Raw genomic sequence first — 12,861 nt, forward strand, 5'->3', positions numbered from 1 at the left:
AAAATAAACGAAAGGATGGCTTTGTAGTGGCTACTCTTGAATAGCACGGTGCACGTCGTCTTTTGGAGCACCAGCACTCAACAACTTGTGCTTTGACAGCAACTTGTCACGCGTCGTACGCATCACCTCACGCTTTTGCGCAGCCTCGACATGGCTTTTGGCAATAGCCTCATCGCAAACAATTCCGCGTCGTGGGGCCAATCCATTTTTCACTTTAGACGATGTTTTGTATTTGGTGATGTGAACAGCTTCATAACGAAGCTCGTGATGTCCGTTTAAACCCTCAACAACCACTAGTCTTTCTGTCAGCACACTAGAGTGTACTGTTTGCTTGATCGTCGGGGCTTCCTGCTCTTTGAGGTCGTCATCTGAGTGGTATTCAGCAGCGTCGGTGGGTCTTTTGCACTTAACCAGTACGCTTAGACGTCGGTCCAGCTTAGTAGGACTCCGTTTTTCAGCACTCTTAGAGGCTGCATTAGGACGTTTAATTTGCTCCTCTTTGTTGCTGCCTCCGGGGGTCTTCCGGAAAACTGTTGTGAGTCGCGGATACATCGGACATCACTTCAGCTCGCCACCCTTCACGTCTTCGGTTGCTGTGCCGCTTTGATATCGCACTAGCTGCCCCTGTGTCACCAGTCAATCTGTCGCTGTTTCCAACTGGGCTTGGAGTCTTGCAACCTTCTGCACGATCGTTGGAAGTGATCGATCCATGATTCCATGAACGTGGAGCTTCCTTGCTATCTCCATAGCTAGAACCTCCTTTCTTTGAAACAACCAGCGCGAGTAGTTTCCTGATGTCAAAAGCCACTCCATTAACACATCCATTGAAGCCACCCTACCGCGCGTCTTCGCATCGCTATTCCACGATGTCATCGCGTTTCGCTCGAACCAAGCGTTTGCTGTTTTGAGACTAGGCACTGAAGAAAATGATACCAAACCGTGTGCAGGTGGAGTTTTGAATTTTACTTTTTTTTTCTTGACACACTTTGAGAATACGAGCCAATTTGGCTGCCAAACGAATTGATTCAACAAAGTTGCTACTTTACTGAATGAAAAATGAGCAATTCAGAGACTAGAACAATTTGCATTCAAAGGTATTGCATAGATATCCATGCTAATCGGGAAAAAGTAACCTTTGCACTCAGCACCTTTCCATGTTAGAACGCACTACACAGATATCCGTGCTAACGGAAAAAAAAAGTGAACTCGACACCCGGAACTTTCACTTCAGTATTCCACCGGAAAGATGTGATCCACAATTTCTTCAGCAACCCCTGCGTTCAGTAGCTTATGCCGCGATAACATCACCTCACACATCGTGCGTACTTCCTCTCGCTTTTGCTCTCCCTCGAGGTGGCACTTGAACAACGTCCGCTTGTGCTCAATCTCGCACTCTAGCAACCGCTGGTCCAATACTTCATCGGACTTGACAATATCCTTCACGTCCTTCACATCACTGTAGGCCTCACAACATTTATCCGACTTGGGGGCTGGATCAAGTTGGCCCTTCTCGCTTGTCTGACGTCCAGAACTGCTCGGCCACGGATGAACAACCGAACTCTTTCCCTCTGAACCGTTTGAGTCCTTGCTGCTTCTCCTCAAGTCCAGAGCTCGTCGTTTCTTCTGCGTATCGCGCCCAGCGTTGAGCTCTTTGCCAGGGCCCAGAACTCGCGGCTTCTTCTGCGTACCAGGTCTAGCGTTAAACTCATCACCAGAGCCCTGAACGCGCGGCTTCTTTTGAGTACTTCGACCGGCGTTGAGCTCACGTCTACGTGGAGCTGTATCGCTCTCAGCTTTGCTGCCAGCAGAGCGGTCAAACACATGCACCAGCTTCCGATATCGCGGACACAGCTGCCGTACTGTGTCGTTCGCACCCTTGCTTGTCTCTCCGCGAAGATATTGGTGCTCGAGATCATTTTCCGTCAGCCACTCTTTTGCCGATTTAAATTCTTGTTCCAGCGTGCGGATTTTCTTGAGAACGCCTTTTGCAGTACGATTATTGATCCCATGAGCTACAAGCTCTACGACAACTTCCTTGGCGACGCTTATCTTGCTGTTGAGTGTCCACCGTTCGTAGTTGCCTGTAGTAAGTAGCCATCGCAGCAGCACGTCCAGGGAAGACGGTCCTCCTCTTTGCTTGTTATCTTTCTCCCACAGCGCCATCTTGCAGTATGAGAAATTCGATTTGGGACTTGGCGCTGGAGAAAAAGCGAAAAGGAGCTTACAGTTAGTTGGAAAATTATCCACTTTTCTTTGCCAAGAAAACTCGCCAAATGATCATCAGCGGCTTCACACTCACGTGAAAGTCCGTTCGCAACTCTTGACTATGACTAGCAATTAATGAACATATCTCCGCATTGGGCTTCAATGAATTTCAATTGTCGCTTCTGGGTTACTTGACCACTGAAAAAGTAAAATCGGGAAATTATTCTTGAAAATGGGGGGGGGGGGGGGGGGGGGGGGGGGTCCTTTTCCTCTGCGATCACAGCGTGAACGAGCTTTCACGTACACCGCAATGCCGATTACACCTAGCAGGTCTAATTGGTAAATGAAGGATTAACTTCTTCACTTGTGTCGACTTTCTAGGTTGCTTTGAACCTCTCAATGTTTGTTAGAGGAAAAAACTAGCAAGCAACTGCTTTTTTTTGTCTTCACGATTAGAATATACTGCTCGAAATACTACAAAAACTAAAAAAAAAAAAACTTGGAAGCAACGGAACCGTGTTTCGTCACTTGGGAATCATGCTGTCCACGTCCTCTTCCGACACACCCGCGATTCGTAATTTGTGTCGCGATAGTACTATCGCACATGTTGTTTGCAGCTCCTGTCGTTTCTGCTCCGCTTCGAACTGCAGCTTGGCCATGGCATCAACGTGCTCGATCTCGCGTTGGAGGATCTGCTGAGCCAGCTTTCCCCGGTTTCCCTCAAGCAAGGGCTCCTACTAACCCCGCAATACTCGTTCCAGCGAGATTCACTCTCTCTTTTGAACTCCGCGAGTGCCAGTGATCTCTCGCCACCAATCGATCTCACTTCTCCGGCAGATCTCTCCACCCTTGGCAAATTATCCTGCACCAATGCTGGCTGAGGCTCCGGAGCTTTATGCTTCCGCTGTTTCTTCGAAATCTGGTTATCGTCGACAGCATCCTGACTCCGCTTCTGATCGCCTTGGGTAACGGATAGCTTGGCACATTTCTGCTCTTCCTCCGTAGTTCCATTGTCCATCACACTCTTCGTTTCGTCACCATGTTTGGTCTCAGCTTCGGTATCTGCGTTCATCGACTGGAATACAGTGGAAAGCTCACTATAGAGCGGGCATCGCTGTAGCACACCTTGCACTACATCTTCACTCGCTTTTCCATCCGTGTACGCTACAAGCTGCCCCTTTCCGCTCAACCAAGTAGTGGCATCCTTGAATTGCTTCTCCAGTTTCAAGATCTTGCATCTGACAGCTTTATCCGAACGCTTTGTGGCTACGTGCTTCTTAATATCACTGCAAATTTCTTCGAGCAGTGGCTGCCTCTCTTTAGACTTCCATTTCTTGTAATTGTCTGGCGTCCCCAGCCACCGGACTAGTATATCCATCGACGTTGGAGATCCAGGCTTCTCGCCGTCGGCATCCCAAGGCTTTGTCATGTTTGTTCTGCAAAATGAACTTTGCATAGATTGCAACGGGGTTGTCTTTATGGGACCCGACGCCAAAGAGTAAATGTTGGTCTCCAACGGTGGGATCGGCATTCGAGGACTTCACTTTGGACCAAAGACACGATGAGACTGACAACCACGACGCAGAAGCAAGGTGATGCCAATGAATCCACGACGCTTGCGCGGATTCCGTGGGATGCAGACAGCCCCACACCCGATGGACTCACTTCGCTGGATGTCTTGTTAAAGTGGATGGTGACTCCTGGGAAGTACGAGCGTTTGCATGGTGACCAACGGAGCAGAGCCATCCAGAGCGTTTTGGGTGCGTTGAAGAGGAACGGCATTGAGCACCGCACAGAGTCGAGTGTGCGCGGTAAGGTCCGCTCTATCGAAAACCAGTACCTCTCTGCGAAGCAGTGGCTGAAGGAGAGAGACATCAACGGCAACGACGTTACCACTGGCAACGTGGATAGCGACACGGAGACTGCAGTTTTGTCGCTATGTCCTCACTTCAGCGAGTTGGTGCCGATATTCCGTGACTCTAGCTACCTGAACACTATGGCATCGGCGCGATACCAAATTGAAGTCACGGAAGATAACCGGGAGAAGCCGGCACGCTTAAAGGCTAAACGCAAGACGAGAAAGGAAGTACACCGTCCAGGCAAACGCCGCCTGGTGCAGACAACTGAAGTCAAATCATATGCAGGTGTTCATGAAGACGAAGAAGAAGATCGAGATGAAGTAGCTCGGGTGTTAAACTGCGTGCGTCGCACGACCTACGGCAACATCCCTGGGAACGAGCTGGACCTAAGTGGTGGTGACAACGGGTTCCAACGCACTGATCACTGTCAACTCGTTATCCGTGATTCAGACTCCCAACTACCATCCGAGGACCAGCAGCAAATAGCAGAGATCAAGGTGAATCATGTGAAGAAGCAGAGCCAAGCTGTCCTTGAACACGAAGACAAGATGCGAGCAGAGATGTTGGAGTGCGACGTTGAAGTCAAGCGAGGTCGAGGTGAAGTGCAGTTGCTGCTGGAGAGGATGCTGGCGCGCCAGACCATGAGGAAGGATGGCATTCCCAACGATGAAATTGACGTCGTCTTGCCGCTTAAGGAACTATGAAGTCGCAACAAAGATGCTTGTGTCGGAGACATTTATTTAATAGTGCTTGTTGAGTTTTACCGAGCTACGAGGTAGCTTAGGAATCAAAATGGTTATGGCAAAATACAACGGATGTCTGAGTCCTGAATTCCTTTTTACACTTGTGATGTACGCTTCTGATTACTATTTAACCAGTTTACTGCAGTTTTTGCAGTGCGATTCGTACATGTAGCTCCTAAATAAGCCACGTTGCTCTTATGCTTGTACATCCTGCCGCTGCCGCAATGCGAGACAGAAACAGCAAGAATGCAAACTTGTGCCAGATGCTTACTGAACCCAGCAGTATCTTTAAAGCAGCTTTAACGACCACATCATCGCTGATCCTAAAAAGAATGCGGAATAATTTCAGGGTATCCAAAAAAACTCATGATCGTTGAATGGTTATTTTTTGGCTTCCAAATGCCAATACGTTCTGCATGTACTGCTCATCAAAGCTAAGATGCGTAAATGCGGATACCTCCGTCACTTATCCAGCGCACTGCCCACTAAAGCGGAAGGATCTCGTTCACTTCGTCGTCCGAGTACCCTGTCTTCTTTACCTTTTGCCGCGACAGCATCGTCTCGCGTTTCATTCGCATTTCTGCAATCTTTTTCTCTGCGTCAAGACGTACTTTGGCCAAGTTCTTAAGCTTGCTCTCGATCAGTCGTTGGACCATCTTTTCTCCTGCTTTTCCGGCGACGGCGACATCAGAAGGCGATACGCACTGAAGAAAGATGGCGTTCCACATGAGGTAAATGCATTGTCGCGTTTTGATTGGCCAGTAACTTCAATTTGAAAGCATAATTATTTTTCCACAAATCTATTCGTGGTTATTACACCAGCTACTCCATTGGATTACTTCACATTGCCACTTGCGCTACTTCACCCTAAAAACGCCTCACACAATCACAACTCAATTCCCGATATTCCCATTCTAGCCGCGAAAATTACTGGCATGCCAACGTCCGATCCTGCGCCATCCGAAGCAGCTCCTGCTGCCGTTATCGCGGCCTCCAGCGCGCTACCGACGTCTCCATCCTCTGCTCCAGACGCTGAATCATCTCCACCCGCTTCTGCCGCTTCAAACGATGCGTTAGAAGTCACAAACGTGCCCGAGTCACTCTACGTCGCGTCCTCCCCCAAGTCCGAAGCCCCTGCGGCTGTGTCGAGGTTCACACCTTTCGAGGAGAGCTACGACGACATGAACGAGCTTCGCCGCGCTCTAAAGGTGCTCTCAGTGCAGAAAAATGCTCCGTATTACATGCAACACAGCAGTCCGCAGCGAGTCGAAGCCCGTTGTCCGTCCTGGAGACAGCGCAAACGCCGATCTGGGTCCAATAATGACTCCGAAGTAGCAGCAATTGCAGTTCCAGTATGCGATTTCGTAGTCTCGGCCAACCGCCACGCCAACGGGAGAGTGTATGTCACCAGAGCCATCTTCAATCACTCTCCAACATGTTCAATCCTCCACGCTCGTCTAGCTGCTAACGCCGAGGCTGTTACAGTCGACGCAAATGTAGGAGACAACGGCCGTGCGTCCACAGTCACAGCCTCAGCGCTACTGGAGACAGCACTGCCATATATGGGCCAATTAGCCAGCTCCAGAGGAGGACGCGACGCCGTCAAACCTAAGGACGTTAGTGACATTATGAAGGAGAAATTTGGCGTTAAGCCGTCCTACATGACGGCGTGGAGAGCTCTGAGTGCATTCAGAAAGCAAAGAAAGGAAGAAGACTCGTCCTCATACATGAAATTGGACGGATATCTGAAAGCTTTTGTCGAGACAAATGCCGGGAGCTTAGTGGCTTTTGAGCATCAAGACATCCCACCGCCTTCTAATAAGCCAAATGCCAAGGTGTTTGGAAGGGCGTTCCTGTGTCCCAAGCCACTACATGACGCACTGAGATACTGTAGAGGATCAATGCTGTTGAGTGTGTTCTTAGTGACGTCGGCCTTTGGAGGAGTCGTGTTTACGGCCACTGCTCAAGATGCTATGGGAGACAATGTTCCTATGGCAATTGGACTGGCACCAGCAGAGACTGAGAACGACTGGAGGTTCTTCTTACAGCAATTACGTCGTGCTTTCCCCGACCTGGAGCGCTCAGTGACGTCGCTGGTGCACAACCGCGGCGAGGAACTTACACGAGCTGTTCATTCGGTTTTTCCGAACTGTCCGCAGTCCAATGAAGTTGAAATCTTCATACGTAGCCCCACAACTGCCTCTGACGCTGGGACTTCTGCTACTGGAACGAGTGGCCCTAAATTGCCGTTGGATGCGTCTATGCAGTGGATGGAAGCACTGTGTGCGAAGGCTCCGCTAATGATCCTCGTGGGATGGGTATCACAAGTGGCTCGAACGCTGTTCCAACGCTACGAACGCTACGGACACCTCAGCGCTGAATATCCGGCTGAGTTCCATTCTCTTGCAGCGGAATATGAAGGAGAAGCGTCACGTTACGATGTCGTGCGCACCTCTGAGAGTGAATTTGAGGTTATCGACCAGCAAACCAGTGCCGGACGAGTAGTTAACTTTGCCAAGCAGACGTGTACCTGTGGTGAGTATGACGTCTCTCGCTTCCCGTGTCTCCATGTGTTCCTTGCAGTGACACACGCTGGAATGCTGCGAACGGATGTGATCCCGCGTATTTTCCTCATGACGTCGTTGAAGACGCTCTACGCTGGACGGATCACACCGATTGATATTGCTACTGTGCCTTCCGACGAGGTAACCATCCCACATACCCTCCCAAAGTCTCGTGGTCGGCCACGCAAGGTACAGCAGATTCAGCAGTTTGGTGACCCGAAACAAGAGAAGCTCCGGTGCAGTGTGTGCGGTGTTAAAGGTCACAACAAGCGGACGTGCAAGCGTCTCGCTGGTGGAGCTGCACCAGACCACACAGACGACATGGCCAGCGGTCAGGACGACACCACATTTCTAGTCTCGACATGTAAGGAGTTATTATACTGTGGTATGAGGTGTTTGCCTGTGATATTGAGCTAACTGGCTTGGTTGATGTTTTGTAGATGGCGATGCCCTTGCATTCGACAACTCGGCGTTAGGGACTGATTCGGAAAGCCATGTGAGTGACGGACAATCGCTTCATTTGAGCTCGGGCAAACGTCGACGACTGGAGGAGAACGATAATGCTGAGGAAAAGAAGTCTGACGAAGAAGAAGAGACCACCGGCGTCGCCTTGGTGTAGTTTGCTGTGGTTTATAGCTGTATGTGTCAGATTAATTGTTCACTTGGTCGCCATTGTAGGAGCTGGAATATAATGAACAAGCGCAAATGAATGACACAACCTCGTTACCTGCTCCAGGCAAAACAAGCAGTAATTATATTATCCTTCTGCATTACTGGGTCATCGTAGCTGTTCGAAGACGGTTGATAGCGGCAGCCAGCTACACAATAATTGTCACAATTAGTCAAAGGCTGGCAATACAACAAGTAAAAAATACCGTGGCGCACCTCGAGCTTGCGAGGTCGAGTGTAAAACCCTGACTTCTTATGGAAACCAACGACGTCGAGCGAGCCTGTGCGGTCCATTTCACCCTCAAGCTTGATCAACACCTCCTACAATTATGAGTAAGATGACATGAGCTCCACTAATTCCCACGACCCAAAAAAAAAGTAGCTGTACCTCCAGAGTGCATTTGCCGTCCATGAAGGAACGAGTCTTCTGAATAGCATCAGCAATTGTGCGCACTTGGCTGGGCTCCACGATCTGCTCCACGGCGCTTAAGTCAAGATCAACCTGATATCACAAAATTCAAGTGAGTCATGTGTACCATCGTCAAATCTTCGTCTTAATACCATACCTCGCCGTACTGAATTTTGCCAAGGCCACGCGAGACAACCTTGCCGTTGACCTCAAACCCGCGACCCAGAGGAATGCGTGACTTAAACTCGCCAAACTCCGCGTCCTGACGGATCTCTCCATGTTCACTAGCGATCTTCTTGGCTTCGGTCGTCACATCTCGCGGCTCGTACGAGTCCATCATGATAACATGATCAGCTACAGAAAAATAGTCACCTGCGCCACCAATGACCAGCACTGACGAGACGCCACGCTGTTTGTAAAGCGCCTGCACCTTGGAGATGAATGGCGTAATGGGTTCCTTGTCCTTGGCCACCAACTGCTGCATCTTCCAGTCGCGGATCATAAAGTTGGTAGCACATGTGTCCTCATCAATCAAAAGCGTCGTCGCACCAACTTCCAAAGCTTCAATAATGTTGGCCGCCTGTGAAGTACTACCGGACGCGTCAGCAGTGGAGAAGCGGGTTGTATCCTGCTTGAACGGCAAGTTGTCGATAAACGCGCTGATATCGGTGCACACCACGCTACGTGAGTCCTCTGAGCGGATCTTGGCAGCGTTGGGATCCATAACCACGAACTCCCGCCCGTCCGACGGCACGTGGTTGTACACACCAACTTCTAGTGCCTTCAGCACTGTACTCTTACCATGGAAACCTCCACCGACGAACAAAGTCACACCCTGAGGAATCCCCATACCGGTGATAACTCCATAGTTAGGAAGTGTGAACGTTCTACTCAACGATTTCGGCGACTTGAACGGGATAGCTTTGTCACTACTCAACGGGAGATCCGAAGCTCCTGACTGGCGAGGCAGAACAGCTCCATCACGCACAAAACCTACTAAGCCGGCATCTTTCAGCATCCCTCTCAGTGCCTCCTGGTCCTCTACTGAGTGAAGATGCTGCCATATGTGGTTTTTATCCAAACTCTTGAGTACCAACGACTGCTCCACTAGCTTCGGCAAGGTTTCAACTAAAATCGTGTATGCCCAATCACCACAAATACTGCGGCCACGGGCCGGCAAGTTGATGTTGAATCTGGTCTCCACGTCTCCATTGGCCAGCACATTGACACTCGAGCGTTCGATTACATGTTGGCCTGGAGTATCAATGGAGATATCCCCGCCTTTAACCCCTTGCCAGGAATTACTGATGGTTTTGACATCGGCCCCACAGCTACGAGCACTGGCCGCGAATACTCTGGTTAAATAGTCACACAGGGCCACGTTACGGATCTTGTCCTGGTACATCTCGGCCGGGAATGCAGCCGACGTAGCGGAGACTGTCACGTGGGACCGCGACGGACTGGCGTACGGGTCACCCTGGATGTGGTCGAACTCGAGGGCGAAGTGAAGATCATTGCTCTGAAATTCGAAGACACGCTCTAGTTCATGGTACGCGCCGTAGTTCCGGTTGTGAATCTCTTGCAGCACGTAGCCCAATCGTTCCCACGAAGCAGTGGTTAGTGGCGTCCGCGGACGATCATTGTAATGACCACTATGGCCACGGTCAAAGCCTTCGCTGTCTCCCCGGCCACGGCCGCGGCCACCTCGGCCACCTCGTCCTCCTCCACGGCCACCACCGTACTTGTTGCGGTAGTACTCTCCACGACCCATTTTGTGTCGTATCCAATGAAAATGTGATGATTAGAATTTCTAACGTTAATTTAGAAATTAGTGTGGCCAGTCTTTGACGATGTGCAAGTTCACAGTTCTCCGTGTATCTGCTTTTCAAATACAACCATCTTCTTCTTCATTGGTGCTACCAGCTTTATTCAAGAGCTCTACAGTACATAGCGCGCGGGCTTCAGCCGCCTCAGTCCTGCGAAACAGATTTTGTCACGACCGCGAGGTTTAGCTCGGGTCCCGTAATCTGCGAGGGCCAAACTTCAACCGCACCAGCATAAACTTTGCTTTTGTGTGAGCAGTTCGCTTGTCAGTGATAAGTTGTCACTGCTGAGCAGTGCTAGCTAGCAGTGTTAGCATGCTCGAGCTGTACGAAAAAATAATATGAGCTTCAACCATATGCCGTACAGTATCAGCATCAACAGTGGCACTTGACCTACAGCAATGCACGTACATGCACAACTATTTCACTGGCATGGGCGAATTCTGAAGTATGAAGGCATGCAATCCGAACGCATTGCGGAGAGGCCTCACGTAATTTTCATCAGTCTGGAGCAGCCACAGTTTCGAATTTGTCGACTAACGAGCAAGACCCAAAGTATCTCGACGCAATGCGTAGTATTGGTCTCGCACTGCTGCTGGCGCCGGCATTGGCCGAGCTCTGCTTCGCCGACAACCTCGACAAATATGGCATATTCACCCCCAAGAAGATCGCGCTGAGCTCCGTGCCGTCTATGGATGGCCAGTCCTACTCGGGTGGATTCACTCTTTCAACGGACGAACCGCTGGCCACACTCGACTACAACTACGAAGTGGCAGGACTGCCGTACTTTGTGGTGTCCTCCGTCTCCAATGGACCAGTGGAGGTCGAAGTCAAGTACGCAGAGCAGTTCCCAGCGCTCTCGCTCAACTACTCGGATGGGCCATCGCAGTTCACGACATCCATCGCCAACTCACGTCGCGTGGAGACTCACCGCTTCACTGAAGACGAAATTGGAACCACGATCACCTCCATACTCAGTCAACCTGGTCAACGATGGCAGTCACTTCGCCTGCTTACTGGTGACTCCATCACGTTCGAGACTGTCGGTTTGCAGGCGTCCGTCGAGGTGATCGACGACCTTACCACTCTACCCGGTAAATTTTCAAGCTCCAACGCCAAGTACGACGAGATCTGGAAATTGGGAGCACGTGCTGTGACTGCCGCTTGCTTGGATGCTGGCAGTCAAGTGCCTTCGTGGAGCTCGTCCGAAGAGAACGGCACCTTTGTGCCTGGCACGCGTCCGGGTATCTCGTACCGGACGTGGAACCTGACGGACTACGTGCTCACCTTCGACTCGCAGATCATCCGCGGTGGCGCAGGCTACACCATTGCGTACGACCTGACGGGCAACCGTGACGGCGTGCAGATCCATTTGGCGTCCGAGTACCCGAACGACACGACCTTCTCCAACATCAACACGACATTGTTCCCTGCCAACACGGTGACTCTTGCATACGGCTACGACTTTGCTAACGCCACGAGCATGACGAGCTACATACTGGGTCAGTACGATGTGCCGTTCAACGTCAAGGAGAACGTCTGGTACCCCGTGGAGATTCGTGTCAACGCCACGGCTGGTAACATTGTGTTCTCCATCGACGGACAGCAAGTGTTCGATATCATACTGACCGAAATGGGGTTCACGGACAGCCAGCTCTCCTTCTACGGTTATGCGTCACGCGGTGAAGGTGCGATCGGCTTCGGTGGCTGGCAGGATCAAGCATCCTATGTGCGCAATGTGACGGCTACTAGTTTGTCCGACTCGTCCAAGGTGCTGTACTCGAACCCAATGACAGACGAAAGCGTGGTCGTTCCAGAGTTCGGCGGACAGAGCAACGCGTACGGCGTGTGCATGGATGGCGCCAAACGTGACCGGTACGTTTGGCTGGGAGATTTTTACCACACGACGCGAATCATGGGCGTGGCGAACTCGAAACCCGAGCAGATCGCCGGTACGTGGGAGTTTTTGTTCGAGTACCAAGCGGCAACAGGTCAAATGGCTGGTTTCGTTCCCATTTCGTACCAATCGCCGATGCCTACGCCCGAAGTATTCCTCAACGATGCCGGCACTGTGGATGCCTACTACAATTTCCCGGACTACGTGATCCTCGGAATGATCGGTTTGGTATCTTACATGGACTATTACGACGACGATGCTTTCGTCAAAGCCCATTGGGAGGAATTCACCCGTGCGATGACTTGGCTTATTGGCAACCAAGGCAGCAATGGACTCATTGACTTGACGAAATACGTGGTGGTATTCCTTGGACCCGGTGCAGGCATGGCTGTGAATGCTGCTGCTGTCCAGTGTCTCGACGGTATGGCTGGAGTGGCTCGTGCTGTGGGTGACTTAGAATCTGCAAATTCTTGGCTTCAGGTTGCTGCTAGTGTGAAAGCTGCTATCAACGAGCTGCTCTGGAACGATGCGCTGGGTAACTATGCTGTGGACGTATCGACACCTGAAGTGTATGGCGTCTCGGCTACTGCGTTTGCACTCACTTCGGGTGTGGCCAACGAGACCCAGACCAAGCTGATAGTGGACGGTTTGGAAGGTCTGCGTCAAGGTCCTGGGTATCTTGATTCGAGTAA

At 50.8% G+C, this 12,861-nt stretch overlaps 7 protein-coding genes across 8 annotated transcripts in view; 2 read left to right on the plus strand and 5 right to left on the minus strand.

Annotated features, from left to right (window-relative positions):
* Positions 1–30: 30 nt before the first annotated feature.
* On the minus strand, positions 31–552 carry PPTG_00917 (hypothetical protein; the record flags this gene model as incomplete). The annotated part of the gene is made up of 1 exon (XM_008892492.1): positions 31–552. One exon carries the CDS (start codon positions 550–552, stop codon positions 31–33), a length of 522 nt encoding a protein of 173 aa, XP_008890740.1.
* Positions 553–1,058: 506 nt separating this feature from the next.
* On the minus strand, positions 1,059–2,179 carry PPTG_00918 (hypothetical protein). Its single transcript, XM_008892493.1, has one exon. It carries the CDS (start codon positions 2,161–2,163, stop codon positions 1,228–1,230), a length of 936 nt encoding a protein of 311 aa, XP_008890741.1. The 5' UTR covers positions 2,164–2,179; the 3' UTR covers positions 1,059–1,227.
* A 438-nt stretch (positions 2,180–2,617) lies between these two features.
* PPTG_00919 (hypothetical protein) lies at positions 2,618–3,765 on the minus strand. The gene has a single exon (XM_008892494.1). The coding sequence runs from the start codon at positions 3,734–3,736 to the stop codon at positions 2,801–2,803; it is 936 nt and encodes a 311-aa protein (XP_008890742.1). The 5' UTR covers positions 3,737–3,765; the 3' UTR covers positions 2,618–2,800.
* Position 3,766: 1 nt separating this feature from the next.
* Positions 3,767–4,768, plus strand: PPTG_00920 (hypothetical protein; the record flags this gene model as incomplete). Its single annotated transcript, XM_008892495.1, has 2 exons — positions 3,767–4,454; positions 4,515–4,768. 2 exons carry the CDS (start codon positions 3,767–3,769, stop codon positions 4,766–4,768), a joined length of 942 nt encoding a protein of 313 aa, XP_008890743.1.
* A 335-nt stretch (positions 4,769–5,103) lies between these two features.
* Positions 5,104–5,556, minus strand: PPTG_20811 (hypothetical protein). Its single transcript, XM_008893010.1, has one exon. It carries the CDS (start codon positions 5,533–5,535, stop codon positions 5,293–5,295), a length of 243 nt encoding a protein of 80 aa, XP_008891258.1. The 5' UTR covers positions 5,536–5,556; the 3' UTR covers positions 5,104–5,292.
* Positions 5,557–8,081: 2,525 nt separating this feature from the next.
* On the minus strand, positions 8,082–10,257 carry PPTG_00921. 2 transcript variants are annotated; one of them, XM_008892497.1, is made up of 4 exons: positions 8,607–10,257; positions 8,429–8,542; positions 8,257–8,358; positions 8,082–8,189 (listed from the first exon to the last, which is right to left on the minus strand). In XM_008892497.1, the coding sequence occupies exons 1-4, from the start codon at positions 10,218–10,220 to the stop codon at positions 8,142–8,144; spliced, it is 1,878 nt and encodes a 625-aa protein (XP_008890745.1). In that variant the 5' UTR covers positions 10,221–10,257; the 3' UTR covers positions 8,082–8,141. The 2 variants fall into 2 exon arrangements, with proteins under 2 accessions (XP_008890745.1, XP_008890744.1); XM_008892496.1 differs by having other exon boundaries at positions 8,257–8,361.
* Positions 10,258–10,840: 583 nt separating this feature from the next.
* PPTG_00922 (hypothetical protein) overlaps positions 10,841–12,861 on the plus strand; it is a gene marked incomplete at both ends in the record, with an annotated part of 2,677 nt that continues 656 nt past the window's right edge. The window contains one exon of the mRNA XM_008892498.1: positions 10,841–12,857. Coding sequence (XP_008890746.1) covers positions 10,841–12,857 — 2,017 coding nt within the window. The remainder of the gene's footprint in view (positions 12,858–12,861) is intronic.

This window comes from Phytophthora parasitica (genome assembly GCF_000247585.1).
Source record: "Phytophthora parasitica INRA-310 unplaced genomic scaffold supercont2.1, whole genome shotgun sequence".
Classification (NCBI taxonomy): Eukaryota; Oomycota; class Peronosporomycetes; order Peronosporales; family Peronosporaceae; genus Phytophthora; species Phytophthora nicotianae.